The sequence below is a fragment of the Callorhinchus milii genome, unplaced genomic scaffold (genome assembly GCF_018977255.1).
Source record: "Callorhinchus milii isolate IMCB2004 unplaced genomic scaffold, IMCB_Cmil_1.0 Scaffold13, whole genome shotgun sequence".
NCBI classification, from domain to species: Eukaryota; Metazoa; Chordata; class Chondrichthyes; order Chimaeriformes; family Callorhinchidae; genus Callorhinchus; species Callorhinchus milii.
The window spans coordinates 11,490,761-11,513,567 of record NW_024704754.1 but is presented as its reverse complement, the minus strand read 5'-3'; the positions used below and the strand labels follow the sequence as shown (position 1 = coordinate 11,513,567).

General features: G+C 41.5%; 1 protein-coding gene across 1 annotated transcript in view; it reads right to left on the bottom strand.

Moving 5' to 3' along the window:
- The window catches only part of LOC103177282 (slit homolog 3 protein), a 108,467-nt gene that overhangs the window by 28,803 nt on the left and 56,857 nt on the right, over positions 1 to 22,807 (bottom strand). The window contains exons 11-21 of the mRNA XM_042340066.1: positions 22,643 to 22,786; positions 21,727 to 21,890; positions 12,657 to 12,807; positions 12,201 to 12,275; positions 9,201 to 9,344; positions 8,801 to 8,944; positions 5,590 to 5,753; positions 3,510 to 3,645; positions 2,985 to 3,053; positions 1,143 to 1,214; positions 767 to 838 (exon numbers count right to left, since the gene is read on the bottom strand). Coding sequence (XP_042196000.1) covers positions 767 to 838; positions 1,143 to 1,214; positions 2,985 to 3,053; positions 3,510 to 3,645; positions 5,590 to 5,753; positions 8,801 to 8,944; positions 9,201 to 9,344; positions 12,201 to 12,275; positions 12,657 to 12,807; positions 21,727 to 21,890; positions 22,643 to 22,786 — 1,335 coding nt within the window. The remainder of the gene's footprint in view (positions 1 to 766; positions 839 to 1,142; positions 1,215 to 2,984; positions 3,054 to 3,509; positions 3,646 to 5,589; positions 5,754 to 8,800; positions 8,945 to 9,200; positions 9,345 to 12,200; positions 12,276 to 12,656; positions 12,808 to 21,726; positions 21,891 to 22,642; positions 22,787 to 22,807) is intronic.

The window sequence follows — 22,807 nt, the reverse complement described above, 5'->3', positions numbered from 1 at the left end:
GCAATATATGAACAACACAAACAGATTGCGAGCTGTCACTATGAGATGCCACTTCCTGCAAAGGTTTCATCTGACGACTGGTGGGAGGTGGCGAGAGCAAGAGTGAGCATTGTTCTCTGGTTATATATCAGGCGGTGCTGAATATGAGCAGCTTCCATTGGAAACAGCTTGAAACAGCAACACTCCTTGCATGTATACAGCATCCTTCACATTGGGTGAAAGTCTCAAAGTGCTTCACCGGCACATGTGAGAGGAAAAGTATGGTCAAAGAAATAGGTTGTTGAGACTGTTTGAAGGCAAAGAGAAATGGTCAAGGCAAAGAGTGTTCAAAAAATACTTTTAGAAGCAGAGAAATAATTACTGAAGGGTCGGCCAATGATGGAGCAATGCAGAAAGTGAGGAATAAGCAATAAACTAGAGCTGAAAGAGCAGAGGACATGGGTGGAAGAATAGGAGGAGATGGTATTAATAAAGATAGGCAACACTGTGAAATGACTTGAAAGTGATAAGAGACTAAAAGATGCAATTACGCTTTCAGAATTATTTTCCCACAGCCAATAAATCACTGTTCTTTCTGTGGCCCTATCTGTTTACACTATCTATTCACTACCAACTGGACTCAAACAATTGACCATTTAGCCAGTTGATATGTGGAAAACAACAGATTAATTTCCTTGTAAATTTCTAAACGATTCCAAAAACAAATACAGAGCAATAGGAAAAATAAAATGTTCAATGAATGTTCTCTGTCAAAGTTAATACTCACAACAGACGTAGAGACTTGAGACCATTAAATGCATGAACAGGCACACACCTCAACTGATTGTAGCTCAAGATCCTGGAAAACATGCCATTAAAAGGAATTAAAGGACAATTTCAATCCCAGGAATTTACTGTAATATTATACCTTGCTGGATGAGAAATTTATCAATATGTACTCCATTTCTCTGGTCTCCACACTATATACTATGTGCAGCCAATAAGGCAATGGAGTAGCTACTAGGCTTATCATTAATTCAACCAGATGCCATGGCTCTCAGTGAGAGGTAGTGACATACACACGGAATTGTGTGCTGGATATGGTACTCACAATGAGAGGCAGTAACACACATACAGTTTTGGGTGATGGACATAGTACTCACAGTGTTGAGAGCTGGGACAGGTTGCTAAAGCTGGAATTGTTGAGCATGCTGATACTGTTGTTGCTCAAATCTCTGCAAAACAAAAACTGAGCGATTACGAGAGTCATCAGGGGACTAAAGCAAACTCTGTAAAACTGGAGCAAAGAAGAGCTGCCACTAGTAGATCACATAAAAATCTTGTGCTTAATGAAATTCCTTACACTGTTATAACTCAAAGCTGTCTTAATTCATAGTATTCCTGGAATCCCCAAATGCTGTGGCAGTTGCTTTGTTATGTACAAACATGTATACACTTTGAATTAAAGGCATTTTCTGCAGCTCTGCATGGTTTCAAAGAATTGTTTAGCATCAAAAATCCCCTGTTCTTTCCTTTCACTTTAAAAACTGCTGCAGATCTTGGACACCTCTTCATATCAATGAAGTCTAAGTTGCGGTATTTCCTTAATAGGGAATCCCTTTAGAAGTCCAGTCATCCTCTGAGAATGTGCTTCAAAACTAGATAGATGAGAATTTCCCATTAGCCATGGATTCCATATAAGCATTGTAAATTATATCCCATTATTACTAAACTCCTTGCCAAATAGGAAGAATGGTTGACACTAGTTGGGAAAAAAATCATTGTACCTTTCTCTGGAGAATCTTGTTACTTCCTGTTCAGGGACATAAGGACATAAGGAGTGGGAGGGATCAGGAAATGGAGTCAAAGGATGAAATGCCTCAATGCTGGATGGTAGAAGGGGAAGATATAGCCATGTAGGGATTAAATGCTCACCTGCTCCATGTAGAAGGAGGGACTGCTGACCTCTGGTTTCATAACAGAAACTGGTTTCACTCCTACTAACTAACTAGGCATGGCGAGAATATTCAACATCAAGCTGTCAGAAAACAGCGAAGCAAATCTCTTCACATGCCATGTTTAGCATTAACCATGTTATGCCTTTGATCCCAGCATGAATAATTCACAACAAAGATCAGTAAAAAAGCAGAACTAGAATTCTTGTAATCCTGGATTAAAGTCTTAATTAAAAGAATTAATGAAGTTGCAATCAGGGTGTCATGCACAAGATTGATATTCCAATCCACACTGGATATCATTCTTCAGTGCTATTTCCAAAGATGTAAAATGTAGTCATTATTTCGCAGTTTAAGAGTTCTGTGCCCAGTGCTTTATGTTCCTATGATCTCAGCATTACTGATCTCTCTCTCACCAGACCCTTCAGCACAGTCTGCTGAAATGAATGGGTGATGTAGCGCTGGTTCATATGACTCATCCCTATATTTCCACACATCTTCCTCTCTAAAAGAGAATTATTATAAAAAAAGTAAACTGTGGAAAACTTCAGAGAAATAATGCAGGTTTAAGCATTACAGATCTACTCAGCTTGCCCCAAAGTGATACGATTTAACTAATCTCTCCAGCACATGTAGCCAGTCCACGCCAGCAGATCATTCTCTCCCTCTCTCTCTTGCAGTTATTCTTCATGGAAGGATTTTATCCGCCCCAATTGTTTTAATCTTATTGGTAGGCGGGGAGCAGAGAAGGCCATTCAGCACATCGAGCCTGCTCCGCCCTGGAAACTCTGCCTCAGAAGCAAACCGCGGTGAAGCGGAGTTCTCACTGGTTGATGTGCCATACTTCCATTTTGCGGAAGCAGTGTCCAGTTGTGTCCCCATTTATTCGACTGTCCATCTCTCTAAATCCATCTCCCTAAAAACGTCTGCAACATCACTTGACATTTCCGTTCTGGATGAAATTTATATCTGTAACTCACTCCCAGGAAGACATTAAACTGCATATTCTTTGGGACCAACATTTGTGGTTTTTGATGCGGAATCACCTACATGAGTGACAGGTGCTTGAAATTGGACAGTTCTGTGGGTATTGCAGTCAGCTGATTCCCTTCCAGATATCTGTAAAACAGAACACGTAACATTAACCCCAGTACTGACTCAGGGGAGACAGGTAGCAACATTTGCACCACTAATATTATTCAAAGGGGCAATGCGTTTCGCCCATAAAATAAACAGTCCCCTTTACAGTATATGCTGTGAAGCATTTTGAGATGTCTCTATGATATGAAAAGGCACTGTATCAAATGTACAGATTACTATCTCTCATAACTTGCTCTTCACACCCCTGCATCTGTGTTTTCTTGTCCTGGTGTATCTTAAAGTACTGTTCCAGACTTACTGCCTCTATTCTGAAGAGTTCTTGCCTATCTCAATAATCTACTCAAATGCCCTCAAAATGCAACCTGGTATCTGATCAGATTTGTTGAAGTACACAGACAAGTTCACCATTAAACTATGAATGAATAAGTACAAGAGAGGTGAAAACCAGATAGACCGAAATGGTATTGTACTCACATCTCAGTTACATCTTTGGGAATGCCTTTGGGCAGGGCACGGAGACCCCTGTTACTGCATCGAACCACTGTGTCTGCACAGTTACACAACTCAGGACAGCGGGAGACTGGCAGGCAGCTGCTCTCATTGTTGTCCACTGAAAAACAGGAGAAATTTATTTTTATACAATCAAAATTACTGTGGATCCTCCATACAGGACAATATAAGATGGGTATTTGTACATTAAAAGTATCTGCCCTTGTCCGTTCCATCCCATCCATCTTCCCCCCATCCCCCTTTATCCCACTAGTCACCTGCTGAATGTAGGTTATAGGTTCAAGCTCCACATCAGGACTTGAACTCATCGTCTGGTTTGACATTCCAGTTCATGGAAGAAGGGGAAAGGGGAGGTGACCATTGGTGAGGTCGTCGAGGTAGGTTAGGAGATAGGACTTGAAGACATATAGTGGGGGGGGGGGGGGAGGGAAACTGAGGGGTCAAGAGAGGGGTTAGAGTTTGGAGATATAGAACCAGACCTCTGGACACCGATGGTTAGGATCATAGAATCATAGAATCGTACAGCACAAAAAGAGGCCATTCGGCCGATCGAGTCTGTGCCGGCTCTTTGAAAAGAGCAATGTAACGTCAATCCCACTCCCCAGCCTTTTCCCCATAACCCTGCAGACCCGTCCTCCTCAAATACCCGTCCACTGTGTTGTTAAAAGTTGTTATCGAATCGGCCTCCACCGCCCTTTCAGGCAATGCGTTCCAGATTCGAACAACTCGCTGCGTGAAAACATTTCTTCTCACCTCCCCTCCGCTTCTTTTAGATACTATTTTGAATCTGTGACCTCGAGTCACCGACACACCCACCAGTGGAAACAGTTTTTCCCTTTCTAACCTATCAAATCCCTCATGATTCTGAAGAACTCTATTAGGTCTCCTCGTAACCTTCTCTGCTCCAATGAGAATAATCCTGGCCTCACTAGCCTTTCCTCATAATCAAGGTCCCTCATTCCTGGTACCATTCTTGTAAATCTTAGGATGGGGGATATGCAGTAAGCCTGAGTTAGCCGAACGGAGTGGGCAAGCAGAGGAGTGGGGTAGGAGAAGATAGGAGACATACGGGTGTGAAGGGAATCAACTGGTGAGGGTGAGCATCTCGAAATCTAAAAAAAAAAGTTAAAGACAAAGCAGTCTGGTACTGTTTCACAGGAATGTAAAAGGATGAAATGTCCAGGCCTTACATATCAACATTCCACAACCGTGGCATGGTGCAGAAAGTAATATCATAGAAGAATGACCTTTAGTCTTCCGATAATATCCAGAAAATCTGCCAGGGAAAATAATTTAAATGGATAAGGCTGCAAGGAGGGGAGCCGAGCGTTTTTATCATGTACCTTTCATTTCTATAAATAACCTGCGAGTCACTCGCTATGTCTGCACTGAGAGGTAGGAGATGAAAAGACAGCCGTGGGAATGAGTAATGTTCACTGGATTTTTTTTTAAAAATAGGAGAAATCCATTTACAAATCCATCACGATTTAGTCTAATCAACATAATTGCACAAAATATTTTTCTGCGGATAAAATTGCTCTATTTAACCTTTCAAGTAATGATTCACAACACCTGTGCTCACACATTGCTTTGATTATACATCTCAATCCGAAGGTCGAAATAAAGCGACAGATGATTTGCCTGAGGAATAAACCCATTTTAGTTGCTATTCCCACCATCTGAGGTGAGTGAGAGGAAAGTGTGGAAGAAATTGTTACTTCAACGTGCAATTATTATTTAATTTTTTACCAAATATTTAGCAAATAAATCCACAGTTGCTTTACTGTGTTCATCATGTATAACTAATGACACAGGGTTTGAAAATCACCTGCTGGTTAAATGACTTGTGTAAATGCAGCCTGGACACAACAAAGCATGCCTTGGGGTGCAAAGAACAGAGATCCCCATCTGTGAGCTGCAGGAACTGATCACATTAGAATCATGGGCCTGCGTCACATACATAGGGTTTCCTCCAGGAGTCTGTCCCACTTTACACGCTGAGACACTCAGCCAAATTTACCCATTTTGACACAGTTCTTCTTACCATCGCAAGTGAAATCCTGAATGGCCACGTCCTGAATTGGGATCTCCTTTAAGAAGTTTGGCTTGTGACAGCGTGGATTGCCACTGACAACCCTTCGCCTCCGCAGCCACTTGCCGAGCCAGGCCAGGTGGCAGTTACAGTTGTACGGGTTGGAGAGAAGATTGCTGAGGAAGTTAGTGAAAATTAAGGGTTACGTTTTGAAAAATGTGGATTGGGTTTGTCAATTTCATTCTCTTCTCCATCTTTCCTATTTTTTAAAATTCTTTCCAAAGCAAATTAGATAGATTTCTTTTAGGAAATAATATCTTGGGATACAGTATATAGCTTGGTATGTGCATGTGATATGTGCATGTGACTGCCAGGATGGTGGAAGGCGAACAGGATGGACCTTGGTCTTCTTATGTTCCTATCACACAGAGCTAATTCCATAAAACATTTTAAGCTAGCATTAGGCTTTGTGACTGTTCAATGCTGCTCAAGGCTTTATAATATTCTTTCCTCACTTGGCACATTTTACTAGATTTTCCTTCTACAGTTCCTCACAATTACAGGGCTGCCCTCCAGTGCCTGACCCAAATAGTTATTATTTGCATGTGATTTTTGGCAGTGAATGTCAGCAGGGTATTCAACTACATGGAAGTGGGGTAACACTTAAGATCCATCCTGTCCTCATCCAACAACTGTGCGTAGGAATCTCCAGCAGAGCCTTTGCATAGTGACCCACTTGACCTCCCTTTCCCAAGCACACCTGAACTGTAAGCCCAGCTGGGATCAGTTATGTCAGTACAGATCATGGATTGAATCTGGGAGCTAACCAGTGGGCATTAGAGAAGCCACAGAATATATATTCTAACTAAGTTCAAGTCTCTCCTAAATGCTCAATCAATAAATGAACAATGTGAGTGGTGTGCTACTGACCTGTGGTTCAATCATTGGTCTGTGCTGGGTTAGCTGAGTTACACTGCAGTTGGTTCTGAACTACACACTGATTGCTGCTGAATGTGCTCATGTGTATGTGCTGATAAAGACATAATCAGGCTTAACTGGATCCATTATGGTTGCTATTGTTTGGATCATTTTAAGGAGAGTTTCTAACCCTTTTCATATCTTTTATATGAAAATATGAGTCAAGCATGGGATCATTGTGGCACCTAACATTAAAATATTAGAAAATAGCCCTCTAACATTTAGTTTCTTGTCTCATGCATCTAGATTGGTCACGGCTGAGATAACGACAGATTGCTGGTGCAATAGATCGATTTTCAAGCATTAATCAAGGATGGAGAATAATAATATAATAATAATAGGGGATGAGGGGAGAAATATGTGGAAAAGTTAAAAGCAAACATCAGTTTCTATCTGTTGGTACTATGGTGTGTAAGTTGGTCTGGTATCAAGCCCCAAGTGCAGCCGAGTGCCTCTTCTCAACCCCATTCATCTGGTATTCCACATAGAGAGGCAGAGACACTCTGGCAGAATGTTGTCCACTAAAGTCCTCTCAGGAACCTCTTAGATCAGAGTAGAATTTCACATCTATCTTCTCAGCCACACTGATGTGTGGTTGAGACCAAGAAAAAAAAGTGGATAATGCAAATGCAAGGATTATTATTATTATTAATAAGGAAGTGCGCAGATGCTTTGCGTAATGTGTTGATGCTGTATTTTTGTTTCCTGCACCTGAGGAGCAAAACTTACAAAGGAACTGAACAACAACAACAAAATTACATTTATAGAGCTCCTTTCACGTTGGGAGGATGTCCCAAGGCGTTGGACCCAACTGAACTTGGATCCAGTTAATTGAGCATCCAATGCAAATGAGATTTCTCATTCTGTGAATCTATTGGCACTGATGTTAGTGGTTTGGGTGCCTGGGCCTGGGGCAATTGTCTTGTAGCAACAGAGATTACCATTAGTCACATACACATTTACAATCATTGCCTGGAAAGGACTAGGCTTTAGTACTGATTAGCAAGAGGCCTACAGAGAGCAAAGGTCTTTGAAAGAGGCCTTTTGTTCATCTCCACTTCTGCTAAGCGCTACCCAACATGTTCACTCTCCTGAGGGAGGAAGTGGATAAAACTCTGTGAAAATTTCTTCCGTACTTTCCCCTCCTGGGGATTCAAATAAGAATTTCAATCCAAACCAAAGGCACTTTCAACTCTGACCAGTTGCATTCCACAGGTGGGGCGTTGCCTGGTTCTACAGTACTTTTGTCTATGACCTTCTCTCCTACTCGTAAAACCAGAGATTTAGTAAGATGTTTTTTAAATGAAAAAAGGTTAAGAAATAAGTGTTATCCACGTTTGTTGCAATTATCCAGTACTCTGCAGGAAAGGAAATACATTCCTCCGGTCTCACGTCACGCTTGACTAATGCTAATTCGGTACTAATGCCCTTTAGTTCTGTGATCACAGTCTGAGGTAAATAATCTGTACCATGTGGACTTCCTACAAATCAATGGAAATGTCAACCTGAAGAGGAAGCCATCGAGTGGGCATGAATTTGGGATATTACAAAGGAGGGAACTGATTTCTCATTTTTTTTAAAAATTGGCTGCCGCGTTTCACTCACAAAATATACAGTCAATTCACTTTACACTATACTCTGTGAAACACTTTGAGACAACTTAACAACATGATAAGGAACTGTATCAAATCCAAGGATTAGCATTATAATACAATTATTATCAGGAAATTACCTAAATGTAAAAGAAGTGAGGCTTTGAGAAACTGACTGGGAGTTGGCACAATGTAAGGAGCTCTTCACTAAATGTGTCACTTTAGCTCAGTTGATAGCACCCTCACCCTCATCTGTGTAAGAAGGTTGTGGGTTCATGCCCCACTTTGGGATTTGAGCACACAATCTAGTGTGTTGCAGTAGATGCTCCATTGCAGTACTGACATGTCTGCCACATCGTTGAAGGTGCTGTCCTTTGCATGAGACATTAAATCACATCTGCTTGATCTGGTAAGCGTTAAAGATCCCAGGACACTTTTGAAAAAGAGAAGGAAGTTTCTGCATATGTTTTGGCCAACAATCCTCCGCATTGGTTGGTCATTGGTGGGTGTTCTTGGTGAAAAAGGACAACAATGGGTGTCTACAAAAATTGTCACTACGCTTAACATTACTACTGAACAGAACTTTGAGACATCTCAATTGTATAAGGCCGTATTTTCTTCGTTTAAATGGCTTAACTGAAAGCAGCACTCACATGGTGGAGAGGGAATGCAGTGTGCTGAAGGCACCAGGAGTAATGGTGCTTATCCGGTTATCATATAGAGACAGCAGCCGAACTGAGCTCAGGCCAGTAAAGGTGTCGTTATTAACACAGCTGATGAGATTATTTCGCAGCATTCTGCAACACACAAAACATCAAAGAACATGAAAAAAAGCTCGCTCAGCAACTTCCAGATAAAACGCTTTCAAAGGCTTTAAAAAGGTATGAAGGCCCTGTTCTCCAAAGGGACCTCAATATTTTGCTGAAGCTTTTCCAATATCAGTCCATTCAATCCTTTTCGCTTCTCCCAAATCATGCTCCATGTTTTTCTTGTACATTACACCATTGTTCCCTTATCCCAGCAAAAGGGCCTGAAGAAGTGCTCTGTACTTACAGGGTCTTAAGTCCGGAGAGACCTGCAAACATTCGGCTATGGACCATCTCCAACTCGTTTCCCGTCAACAGCAATTCTAAGATGCCTGAAGCCCCCTCGAAGACTCCCTCGCGGATATCTCGGATCTTGTTGTTGCTCAGATTTCTAATAACAGGAAAGTAATGTCACTCACAGTATGCTTACTCTTTCCCCAACAACAGGAAGAAAAGGGTTTTGAAGCAAAGATGCAGAAATTTGATTTTGGAATGAAAGATACTCTGAGTCACTGAGCTGAGAACTGGAAGAACCTAATGGAAAATATGGTAAATAAGATCTTTAAGGTTTCCCACTAAGTGAGATATTGGCAGAGCAAACCCAATTTTTTTTTTGGTCAGCCGAGTGCCTGACACATGCGGAAACCCATCACTGTGCTTAAGAATATCCAAACCAAACTGAGAATTCCACGCATCCCACCTACACATGGAAATCCCAGAGATAGATTATTGGAACGGCATCCATACTTTCCCCCTGGAGGGTCGTATCCTGCTTACCTAATTCTGGAAAGTAATAAGCGCAGATTGGCAAGGGTCAAGGTTTGGGGACCCCAGAGTGTGCGTTGGGGTAACTGCTGGAGTCAAACCAGCTAAAACCACATAGCTTGCCATTGGTATTGCTGTCTGGCCAGCTTTCCCGCTGCTTGTCCAACTAGGACCAGCATACCCATTAAAGTTGCTGGGTTAACAGGAGCTGAGTGGAATGACTCTTTGCCCCCAGTGACTGGTCTGCCCTTCCAGATCCTGCCGAGGAGCCAGGTTGGCTGTGTGGTCATCAGCAGTGCCCTGAAATACTGCAGATCAATCCTAAGTGATAGAATGACTGGAAACATGGTCAGCAGGTCAGAACGATTGATCAGTTAGTTGCACAAGTCGTCAGGTCATGCGTTTGGGAAACAGGGGTTCATCTCTGCTGAGGTACAGTGCTGTGAGAAGGAGTTTATAGATCTGTATGTCCGACATGTGTGTGTATGTATATATATATATATATGGTTGGCAGAGAGAGAGAGTGGATCTCATTAGAACCAAACATTTCTTAAACTTAATACCATTGTCTTGAAATTTAAGTTGCACACACATTTGAATTTATTTTAACTAGAATCTAAATTTGCATGCTGGTTTTCCACAACTTTTAAAAAGAACAAGTTTAGGACCGAATTTAAGAATGTTTTCCATCTTAAATTTGAAGACAATATCCTTAAGGCTTAGGCCAGGAGAATTATGGGCCTCTGATGTAGAGTGGGTGGGTGGTGGGACATGTAGCAGGAGAAACAGAGAGAGACAGAGAGAGATCTCCAGTATTTTTGATGATGGTTTGCATTGCGTTTCTACTCTGTGGTTTTAGGGTAATTCTTGTGAGGGAAAAAGAATGATCTACACAGGGCACATACATATAATGGCTAAAAGTGAAGAGGAGCAGGATAGTTATTTTGATCCATCGATCAATTGCCTCTCACAACAAAACCTATTTGATTTGTTTAAAAAATTGGCCAAGCCACAAAATACATGCTTTGTAATGTCCTAAATTCTTGAACTATATGCTTTGTATTTGTAACAAATGATATGAGAACCAGAATATGTTTCTCTCCAAATGGCCTTATGTTAGTTTCCCATTTGTGGGTAGAATGGAGCCTCAGTGTTTGGCTTTGCAGACGTCTCGACCTTGGAGCCTGGATTCAGATCCAACCATTGCCACTAGACTAAAAGTCTCCGTGCTCAGATGTCTACAAGTGAAATGAGTTTGGGCAGTCTCTCAGTCTAGTTCCCTGTGGAATCAAACCCATTGCACAAAACTGCCTGTAATTCAGCACAAATGGAGCAATCCACCTCGAGAAATTCATAAGAATAAATAGTGCAGGAAATGGAAATGTCAGTGGTTTAAGTAGTGACTGAGTGTGCTTCCAAAATTTGATTCAAGAACATTGTTGGGGCAATATAAGGGGAGCTCTTAACTCCATCTACCCCTGCTACAGCTGACTAGAGCATCTTCGTATATATGAAGATGTTCTGTTGCTCAGCATTTTGACTCTTCAACTTCACCAACACAAAAATCATACCGGAACAGATAAAGACACACAGAAACAGAGACAAAGACTTAGAAATAAACAGAGATTAAGAGACTGAGACATCGTAAATGAGGCACAATGGTTCAGGCACAGATTGAGACACAGAGATGAGACACAGAGAATGACAAACAGAGAATGCGACACCGATGACATACCTTGGCAGACACAAAGAGTGACCCCCATACAGATATATTTAGATACTGATAAGCACACAAATCTACATATATATTTAGACAAACAAACTCCTGGGCAAAAACACTCAAAAGGGACAAAGAAGACATAGAAACCTAGAACCTATACACTCACACACTAAACTTGCATTTATATAGTGCCTCTCACACAACATACAGTCAGCTGCACAATCACAAATACATAACAAGATTCAGACTGACACATATATATGGGACACATGTGACATATTCTTGAAAGCAAACAGAGTTTCTTTCGCTCTTTGTGGTACTAAATGGGTTAATGCAGAGGTGCCAGATATGAGTAATAGGGACTTCTCTGTGAGAGGCAGAGCACTGGCAGCTCAGGGAACGAGTTAGTAAGCACGCGCAGAATATTTAGCTTTTATTCCATTGGGGAATTTATCAATAAATCAGAAGAGTTTACATTGGATTAAAAAGCAAGCTTTGAAACCAGATGCCTGTTGTTATAGCACCGCAACACACAGGCCTTCAGAATCAAACCTCAGGAAAGGTACTGAAATCATCTATAATCCAGAAAGAAAAGCCTCTTCCTCAGACCTGGTTATTGTCAAGGGGTGTTACAAAGTAGAACTAAGGATAGTAGTCCCCTGAACCCAATGGGATTATTCACCACCACCCCACCCTCCCACAAACACACACACACATCTAGCTGGAAGAGCGAGACCCTAGCGTTCCACTCTACACGCTCACATTTTGCGCAGGTTCTGTAGTTTCTTGAAGATGCCAGTTGCCTCCAGGATGGTCAATTCATTGTCGTTCAGCCGCCTAAGGTGAGAAAAAGAAGCCAGATAGTTAAACACGTTGCATGTTAGGGAACTGCCAAGTAAGCAACAAGAGGCAGCGATATCACCTTATTAAATAATAATTAGACCACACATCAGAGCACATTGGGTACAAGTGCATTATGGTGCTATTACTTTCTACATGTGTACAGTCCACCCTGGGTAGGATAAAGGAAAGGAAATTCAACTCAATTGCAATTACTGTAGCCTTATTAATTTGAACTCATTAGCTTGTTGCCGTTAGCTTCATTATAAACTCTAGGAATGGCTCTGAATAATTACACACTTAGATGCAGTCCTCAGTTGGTTAGGAAGATTGAACCGATGTCTCTGCATTACTTGCCGGGGGATGAAGGAAACTTACAGTTCAGTGGTGTGTTCTGGGAGGTGACTGGGTATTCTGGTGTGCTTCTGATTGGAGCAGTCCACAACGGTGCCCTCACAGCGACATTTCTCAGGGCAAACCAGGTCCATGAAACAGTCACCGCTTAGCTTGGTTCGGTAATCCTCTGACCCTGCACACAATAAGCAGCCGGTTAGAGCTCTGATGAAGCTTTCAAGACTATTGCTGGAGTTAGGGCCAGTTGCCTCTTGGTCCAATTTACTCTGTTGGGTCTTGGATGGGCCTCATCGTATAGGAAATCAAAGTTTTAACCACATTTATTAACTGATGCTTTTTTTTCTCTGATCTTTTAATTTTGGATCTTTTGAAAATGTTTATCCTATGAAATGCATCTGAAATGAGATAGAAGCAGTGTTACAGACTGCAGACGCCAAGTGGGGCAATAGCAAGTTGCCATTTGTGCTTGATTCCTCAACATTCTGCACACTGGGCTACCTCACTGGGCAAGATTAGAAACAATCTATTAGTGTTTTTCACCTCTATTCTAATGAGCTAATGTTTGTGTAACATTGGGGTCTAACTCGTGATGTAAATTAAAATACTTCTAAATTACCCGGATGTTTCCCCCAACAGTGTTCTCAAAACACTTCAAGACTGTGCAGCCTGATCATGGTTTTTCTCTTGGATTTGTATGTTTAGGAAATGAACAATGCAAAAATGAAAGGTTCCTCGATAGCTCTGCAGCCTACTGTGGAGCTAAGTTGTGGAGATCAAGGAAGTCCCTGCTGTTATCCTTGGTCTGTGCTGAGATGTCTTGTCTTAGTCTGGGCAGCAAAACTGGTGCTGCAATTGACTTCAATGGCCCTGACTGGTGAAAGGGAAGAAATAGTGAAGAAATCAGCACTATTTTAAACAAAAATTTTGTACCAGGGTGCCAACAAGCAAGTCAAGGGAATTTCCTTGACCCAATGTATGGTTCCAACGAGATAGTTAACTCTAAAATTTAATTATCAGTGGACAAAGGAAGACAAGAGTGTCCAGAAGGTAGCTCCACAAGCAGGAGAGGTGATGTGTTAAGCTTTGCTTTTGATTTTCCTTATGGTGGTTGGCGATTGAGGACGAAGGGGAAAATGAAAGACTTAAAGTCTCCTAATTTGTCCTTCCCCAGTTCCAGTCTCCTCACTCCACTGGTGGAGTGGCATTGGTGGCAACTGTGTTAAACCTCACACTGCCCACGTCACTGTACTGTGACTGTTAACTGCACACATGGCTGCGATATCGAAACCTGCGCAGGAAGTAAGCAGAGAGAAGAAAAATCCACCTGAAAACTACTTTTTGTTGGGTTACTTCTGTAAAAATGGAGCTTGCCCGTCGCATCTGCTACAATATCCTCAGGCACATTTAACCCTCTGACCCCCTGACCCCACAACCCGCAATACCATGGTAGTTTTTGGGGGTCAATCGGGTGTCTTACACGTGCGGAAGCCCATCATCATGCTTAAGAGTGTCCAAACCAAGCTGAGATTTCCATACATCCCACGTACACATGGAAATCCCAGTCCGGAACTGGCTCAGGAATCAGACTACTGAGACCGCCACAGAGGGCTGACTCGTTTCCGACATTCCATTGCCAAGCACGTCACCTCAGAGCCAGTTCAGCTCCAAGGAGATCCTGCTTACCTCTCCCACAAGGAGGGTAGTACCATTGTAGTTGATACTTGTAGCATCTATGGTCAATAGAGCCTCAGTAATCTCTGCTACTGCAAAAGTTAGAGAAACAACAAGCGGCGAGCACAGCTGTAATTATTTGCGAAGCTCTAACAGCCTATAGTTCCTTCACACCTCTGATCTTTGAACTTCCTCTCAGTAAACTCCATTATGATCCCAGCTTGCCAGGGAGGGAGGAGAAGAGGGGTGTTGGCTTGATCATGCTGCAGAAAGACACGAGACGTCCCATGGTGCTTGACAAAACCATGTTTTACTCATACCTTGGAAGCACATGGTTAGATCAAGCACAACAGAACATCTCGCCCAGATTCAGAGCCGGTGTTAGGCAACGCCAAGGAGAGCAGAAAGATAAGAGAGAACAATCCGGAAGCTCAGCTGACAGTCAATCAATTGTCCATGCAAAACAAAACAAAGAAAGTGTAGAGCCAGATCATCCAATTAAAAGAAGCTGTTAACTTGCAACACCAGGCATTCTCTTGCTGTAGGTATAAGCCGCATGCTTCAAGGTGCTGCCTCATTTGCAGCATCCAGAACCTGTTAGTACTGTACAGAGAAACATTCTGAGGGAGCATCTACCGGACACTAGTTCCAAAGCTCAGAGGACGTAGGACCAATGTTGAGATATTTCATTTCATCAGGCCAACAAATTACTCCAGCTCGATCGATCTACAAAGCATGTAATCTGTGACCTCATTGCTCCATGTATTATTAGAAACCTCTTCCTAGAAACAGGAACTTTTGCAGAGTTGTGAGCAGTCAGTACCCAGTTATAATAATCCTTGCATTTGATTTAGTGCCTTTTCAATTCTTGAGAAGTCTCGAAGTGCTTCACAGAATATACTGTAAATTGAATTGACTGTACTTTGTGGGCGAAATGCAGCATCCAATTGCGCACAGCAGTGTCCCACAAACAGTCGTGGATTGAATGACCAAATTATTTTTAAATTTTTTTTAAAAAAAGGGTTACTATCCCTGGAAACCTTGTCTAAGGTTTCACCCTGCTTGGTGAGTGCTCTAACCACTGAGCTACAGGACTCCATGACAGTTATGTCAGGAGGCCACTTCCTTGATCCCTGTGAGTTTGACCTTCTGACAAAGTAACTCAGTCACTTTGAAGGCAGCTTTAGGGTACTGTGAACTAATGTCACTCAAGTCCCACCATCATGTTTTGTCTATGCATCAGGAATGTGTGCCATTGTTTCTCTTATTCTTAAAAGGCTCACAAGTGGGTATCAGCAACAGATTTTTGCCATCAAATCTTAACATTGGAATCATTCACTTTCTCACAATGTTTCCCAGAATTTCAAATTCCCAAATCAGGGTTTGCACAACTCCCCACGTCACATACAGACATTTTGCCACACAACACCAAGCATGTACCAGGCTGACACTTCCATGTTAGAATGAAATACAATGCCACTTTGTCTTCCAGCCACCTATCTGGCTGATTGATACCCTTATTCCGTAGCAGTGCAGGTAGCTTTGTGAATCACTCTCCAGTCAGTACTGTAGTAGCTGGCAGCCAGTGCACAGAGCCCCATCAGCATTCTGCATTCCATGTGTGCTCTGTATAAAAACACCGTACACTTAGCCAAATAAATAGATGACAATTGAGCTGTTGCAGGTCTCACTAAACCTTGACATATAACGACACAGCAAAAAAGGACAGTATGATGTCTCCCTGTAATCATGAAGCCATGGCAACAACCTCCTCTTGCCAGAGCTAAGCAGGCACCTGGCCCAGCTAATTTGCTGGAGACAGAGGTGGTTTATTGGATTTATAGAGAAAAATCATTGCTTCAGGATAATTACTGAAGCCTGCACATCACAGGTGATGCGTTGAGACTACTAAGCAGCATACAGCTAAGCCTCTGACATTATTCTGAAAGCATGGAACATATCATACCAGCGGGGTTGTGTTACTGACAACCTTTCAGGACTTTGAAAGTGTGGCACTGTGTCATTGGCAGAATTGTCTGAAAGTGAAAGCAACAGAACCCCAAAACCCTTTCTTGCCAGGGGATTGTATTTTATATTTTCTTTCTTTAAAGAAAATAACAGCTGTGTTCAGTTCACCATTGTCTACTTTCTGCTGTTCTTCCACGATTTAGGTGAACATTAAAGATTCCAAGGCACTATTCAAAAAGAGAAGGGCGTTTCTCTCTGTGTCCTAGCCAACAATCTCCCAATAAAATTGGTCATTTCTTGTTTTTGTGGGAACATTGCTGTGTGTAAATTGGCTGCCACTTTTGCCTACAAAAACACACAGTCACTCCACTTTACAGCATATGCTGTGAAGCACTGTGGCATGTCCTCCCAACACGAAAGACACTGTACCAAATGTGAGGATTTTATCATGGAAGCTGGTCAGCAAGTTCTGGTCAACAGTCAGGATCAATTACCTCTCCCCGTGACCCAGTATAGTAACAGGAATTCCCATTATTCTTCACACACAATGAAAATATGTTTAATGATCAGCAAATTGTGGAATCTACTGTCTATTTCTGCTCATTGAGTAACTGAACAAAGTAACTTATAACACTCCGCACAGCACCTTGTTTGATCCACTCTAAAGGGGGTCACTCTTTTGCAGATTGCTTATTATTTTAATACTCAGTCTTGAGCATCCAATAGTTTCAGGATTAGTTAGGTATCCCCTGTGACAGCCTGACTGCACTATGTGGGTTGTCACCCTTCAGACAATCCGTTCAACACTGTAGGAAGAGGAACAGCATTATAATAGGTTTAAGGAAAGGCACCCTCAGAGACTTGTAAATTAACTGTTAGCTTTAAATACAGAATGTGGGTGTACAATCTGCTCAGGAGCAATGCTTCAAGGACTATTTAATGAGGCAACTGGTGGAATTAGTGCCACAAAACAGCTGGGATAACCATACGAGCTGTGACTGGACAGCCGCCATTGGAATTAATATTCAGTCCAAAGTAAACTCAAGTGCCCAGTGCATCTGTCTGTGCTTGTATTGTGGTCTGTAATTGAGAACGTCTGATAATTTGAAATCAGTAGTATACAAAAGGTTTCATTTTTCAGGGAAATTTGGGTTTGTTTGGAGATAAAATTCAATTCAGCCATAAAGGCAGCCCTTGAGTGTTGACACTTTCTGAGAAGCTGGGTTTAAATTCCACTTTTAAATCTCTAAGTGGAGTGTTTCAGAAAGGAAAAACAAAATTCCTAATTACAGCACACTACCTTGCAAGAAAGAACTTGCATTTTTATAACACCTTAACACGTCAGGACATCTCAAAGCACTTCATAGTGCTTAATGTCAACTGTAGTGACTGTTTTTGTAAGCTAATGCAGCACACGTTTAATGTACAGCAAGATCCCACAAACAACCATGTGGTGAAAGATTAATCAAGCTGGAGACCAAGACACATTTTCAAATGGTTTTTGGATCTTTAACGTCCATCTGAAGAACATGCAGAATGGGACCATCTTGGTTTAACATCTCACCTGAAGGTTGCACCTCCAAAAATGTACTTTCCCTACTGCACTGGAGTGTTATCGTAGACCACAAGAGCAAAACCCGACAAGGGGAATGAACCACAATATTTTGGCCCAGAAGTGAGTGCAATACCATAGAGCCAAGCTAATACCTAATTGAGATAGGTTGGAATTCAAATTAATGCCTCAACTAACATTTCTTCTTCAACCAGTAGACAAGGTTTATCAATGCTCATTTGGGCTTTAAGAATCAAACAATAGAGGGTACCAGAAGGCTTGAAATACTAGTCTGTAATGAGTTAACTGATCACAGTATTTGGGCTGCAATTGTCCTTACTTCCCTTAGGTTAGAGAGCAGAGTTCCCACTCCTAATCGTACCTTTCCCAGATGGAAAGTGCACTTGAGTGGATGTAAGATGAGGACATGATTGAAGTTGACTGTGTTGCCCTCGGTTACTGAATAGCCAGTACTCACTGTCAAACCTTGCACATGAGTAATGGCCACTCGGGCAAGTTACGAGAGCATGCCTGGAGGCCATGAAACTATACCTCAATGGAAGAAAAGTTAGAAGTCAAAATACAGTTAGGCAAAGAAGGAAGAAAACTGGAGAAAAATTGGCAAGAAAAAAAACAGATTTTTTTGTTGAAATGAAAATGCAAGAAATCTTCTCTTGTCATATGGCTCCAACTACAGATATTTTGCCTTCATCACACTGGTGGTACACGAGCGGTAGAACTGGAAATAATCTCTGACTGCTTCTCGCTGCATTTGTTTTAAAGAAAGCAAAGCTGTTCTAAACTAAAGTAGTTACATTTAGCCCAAACTGGAGGTTCACTAATAAAGGCCAGATGATACATTGTGGATCACTGTGACTTTGCAATTTAGTTCAATGCCTGTGTTTACTAAAGCCTAACCTTATCCATGTGTCTATCCCAGATTTACTTCCTTATCCATGTGTCTATCCGGGATTTATTTGTCAATTTTTTGTACTGCAATTTTCTGATTCATCTCTAGAATAATGCACAGTGCAAAAGGGATGTCCATCCTGGATTGATCTTGGAAAGGAATGAGGTTTTCTGTGCTAGAGTTAGAACCACCTCAATTACTATCCATTCAGTGATGTGTAACTGTCCGTATGATAAATAGGCAATCCATAGCACTGATTCATGAAAAGGATCACCTCCTTTACACTCATGTTACGAACTCTATAAATCCAATGGTCAGTGTAGTGGAGGAGTTGATATTTCAGGGCATGACAGACAACTTTGGTGGCAGAGAAGCTATTAATTTGCCTTATATTTTCCACACATTCGATGGTGTAGATCTCACATTTGTCTTATACAATGGGGTAGTTCTTTGTTACATTCCTGTGATTCATAAAATCAGCTTGGTATTGGCCAATCGAAGGATTTAGGGTACAATTGTTCATTGTTGCTGTGAGCTATGCATCTGCACAAATTATATTTTTATTTGTCTACAAATACACAATCATTTCACTTTACAGTAAATCCTGTAAGACACTTTGAAATGTTTCAACGATGTGATAAGGCGCTATATCAAATGCAAGGATTATTATTCTTACTTGTAAGAACATTGACTTGATTCTATAGCAAAGAACATTGATTCTATAGCAAGTGTATAAGAGCTGCTCCCAAACAGCTCAGAGGGTATATGGACTCTACAGAAGGTCCCTGCTCTGTGTTGAGTTAATCAGTCTCAGCAATCTCAAATAGAATCTTACAGCGTACAAGAAGGCCATTCGGCCCATTGTGCCTGTGCCGACTCTTTGAAACAGATATCCAACTAGTCCCACTCCTCCCCTCTTACCTCAGAGCTCTACAAATTCTTGTTTTCAAGTAGCTATCCACCTTTTGGAAACTGATATTGAATCTCCTTCCACCACTCTTTCAGTCAGTGCTTTCCAGGTTGTAACAACTCACGGTAAAAAAATTCTCTTTGTCTCCCCTCTGGTTCTTTTGCCAATTATCTCAAATCTGTGTCCTCTGGTTACTTATCTATCCACCAGAGGAAATAGTTTCTCTCTATTTACTCTATCAAAACCCTTCATAATTTTGAACACCTCTATTAAATCTATTAAAGATATAAGGAAAGCCAAGGTCCAGCTCCTAACTGCTGAGGAGGGCATGTGTAGAGGCTGGATGAGGGTACGATCTGGATCAGTGCTCATGGTTGACTAGGTTCATAAATGAGGAATGGTCACTTGGGTGAGGTAGTGGAAATTCTGCTGGCACTTGTGGAAGTGGAGCAGGCATGAATCATCACCTCGGGGGCAGTGAGTTAGGAGAAGAAAATCAGAGCAAAAATTGGAGGAGACAAAAAAAGCAAAAATAATATATAGTATAAGTACGCTGGATACCTGCCATATACTTGTGTAATTTGCAACATATTGACCAGTCCTTCATCTTAGTCTTAGAAGAACATCTGGTTGCTGAGTTAAGCTCTACCTTTGACATCAGTTTCAGTGACACTTGCCAGGCCTAGTAATTCTTTCCTTCTCAAAAACTTCCAAATATTTGATTACTCACCGAGGCCACCAAATTATACTTAAATATGCCACGATGCAGCAGTCATTCAGCCCCTGATGAACTGCCTCAATTGCATGCTTGGTTCTAAAACCAATGAGACCCATCTATGCAACTTTCCCTTCAGGGTCTGCTAATAATAATAATTTTCGCATTTGATATAGCGCCTTTTCACATCGTTGAGACATCTGAAAGCACTTCACAGAATATATTGTAAAGTGTAGTGACTGTGTGCTTTGTGGCTGAAACATAGCACCCAACTGGGATCCACAGCAATGTCCCACAAACAGCCATGAAGTGAGTGATCAATTTTATTTGGGGAATCATTGGCCAGGACACCAAAGAAACTTCCTTCTCTTCTCAAATAGGGTCATGGCGATTTAATTTGTTGCAGTTGCACTTGACTATGTGAATTTATCTTTTTTCCCGCCTGAACTTTACCAATCCTTGGGATGATTAAGCCAATTGTCACACCTACGGCTTCCCACTACCCTTCAGTGCCATCAGCAAAGGTTTGGTATCAAATCTGGAATCTTTCCGATCTGTATGGCTGTTACTCCCTACGTGCTGCTTTTATACTCAATGAGAAAGTGGGAAAGCTTTATTGACTCATTTCTTACTGACATCTTACCCACGCTGTCAACTAATGTTACTGAACCTTTCATTCCAAATACAGAACCTATGGTTTTGATTGATTTGAAAAGATACATTGATATTGAAATCTATTTTTTACAATTGCCATTTTCCCCTCGCTGTGGTCACAGCAATAAGATTTGTGAAGCGTTCTCTACTATATCATCACCATTCAGTATTAAACCCCAAATATTCCAAATACCAACTGAATAAAAATAATCATAATTCTTATATACATTATAAACATTACAGTCCTCTCCCTTTATTTAAAAGAAACTCTGGTGATGTCCCTTTAATCTTCATCTGAAAAAAACAAACTGTTTAACCTTGTTCATCCATCTCTCCACTTCCTACCATTTTTCATCTAACTTAATAACATTTTGCAGATTTAATTTGAGGAGATGGGCCTATTTCCTTATTACTGCCGTTCCAGACAGTCAAATCTAATTTGAGAGCCTCATAATTTTTTGGGGAAGATATACAACACACAACAAAAGGTTCTTGCCAATGCAAAATATATAATTAGACAGATGAGTTCGCAAAGATTATTAAAGATTGCTGGAACTTACCTTTATTCATTCCTCTAACTGACATTGGTTCCTTATTGTCAAGGACAACCCAGCTTTATGCACTTATCTCAGATCTTCCCATCCCCCAGTTACAATCCTTGGTCCAATTCCCAATCCCAAGTGAAAGCACGTCCGGTTTTTCAGAGTGGGTTACCTGAGCACCGGAACTTTTTGCCCTTGATCTGATTGATGCGCTTGTTGGCCAGGCGACGAGGGCTGCTGCATCGGGCACCGCTGGTCTCAATGGGGTTGTTGTGGAGGTAGTCAGCCAGCCACCTCAGGTGGCAGTCACACACGAAAGGATTTTGGGCTAAGTGCCTGGATTTCAACATGACAAAGGCAAAACCAAAAAATACATTTGATTAAAGTCAACAAAAACAGGCACATAATCCCAGAACTGGGCACATCTCCATCACATCCTTTCCTTGTCCTAAGTGAATTGTATCCTTTAAAAGGAGAGATTTAACATCAGGCCAATTGTCCATAAAGACCAAGAAGGTCCAAGGTTTCATCCTCAGTCCGCTCTGAGTTAAGCTGATCTCAGTCGGGACATTACAATTGGCCTCAGTGTCCTGAATTAGTGACTGGATACCCAGCAAGAGATCTCAGACAACCTTTGCACTTGATACACAGCCTGCCCTGTAATCATGGTTGTCCCCTTAATTCAAAAGACATGGACTCATTAGACAATAAGAATGAATGCTAATACCATGACTGAATAATAGCAGAAGATATCAGGGAATGAGAAAATGTAATTTAGCTCATTGAGTCCATTTCTTTCACAGAGAACTCTAACCCTATTTGATATGGCATCTAACTGCTTATTCTTTGTGCTGGGGGAAGTTCTGGATAGATCTGACAATCTTGAAATCAAACATTCATCTATCCCCACATCTCCACTGATTAACTCTCTGTAATGTGGTCTTTTCTTTACTGGATCTCCTCTGTGAGTCTGCCCTCCTCCACTTGATCTTGAATGATTGTGCTCTTCCTTCACTAAGTCTGCTCTGTGGTCGCATTGTTTCCCTATCTGTCTGAGAAAAGAAAATGGTGCATAAATGGGTACATACAGAGTCTGAATAGACCGGAGTGGTGCAAACAGTCCTTTAGTGATGGTCTGCAGTTTGTTGTCATACAGGGAGAGGAGATTGAGGTTCTGCAGGTCCCTGAAGGTGTTCACACGTAGACAGTTGATCTTATTGGCATTCAGGAGCCTGTAGAGCATTAAAAGAATA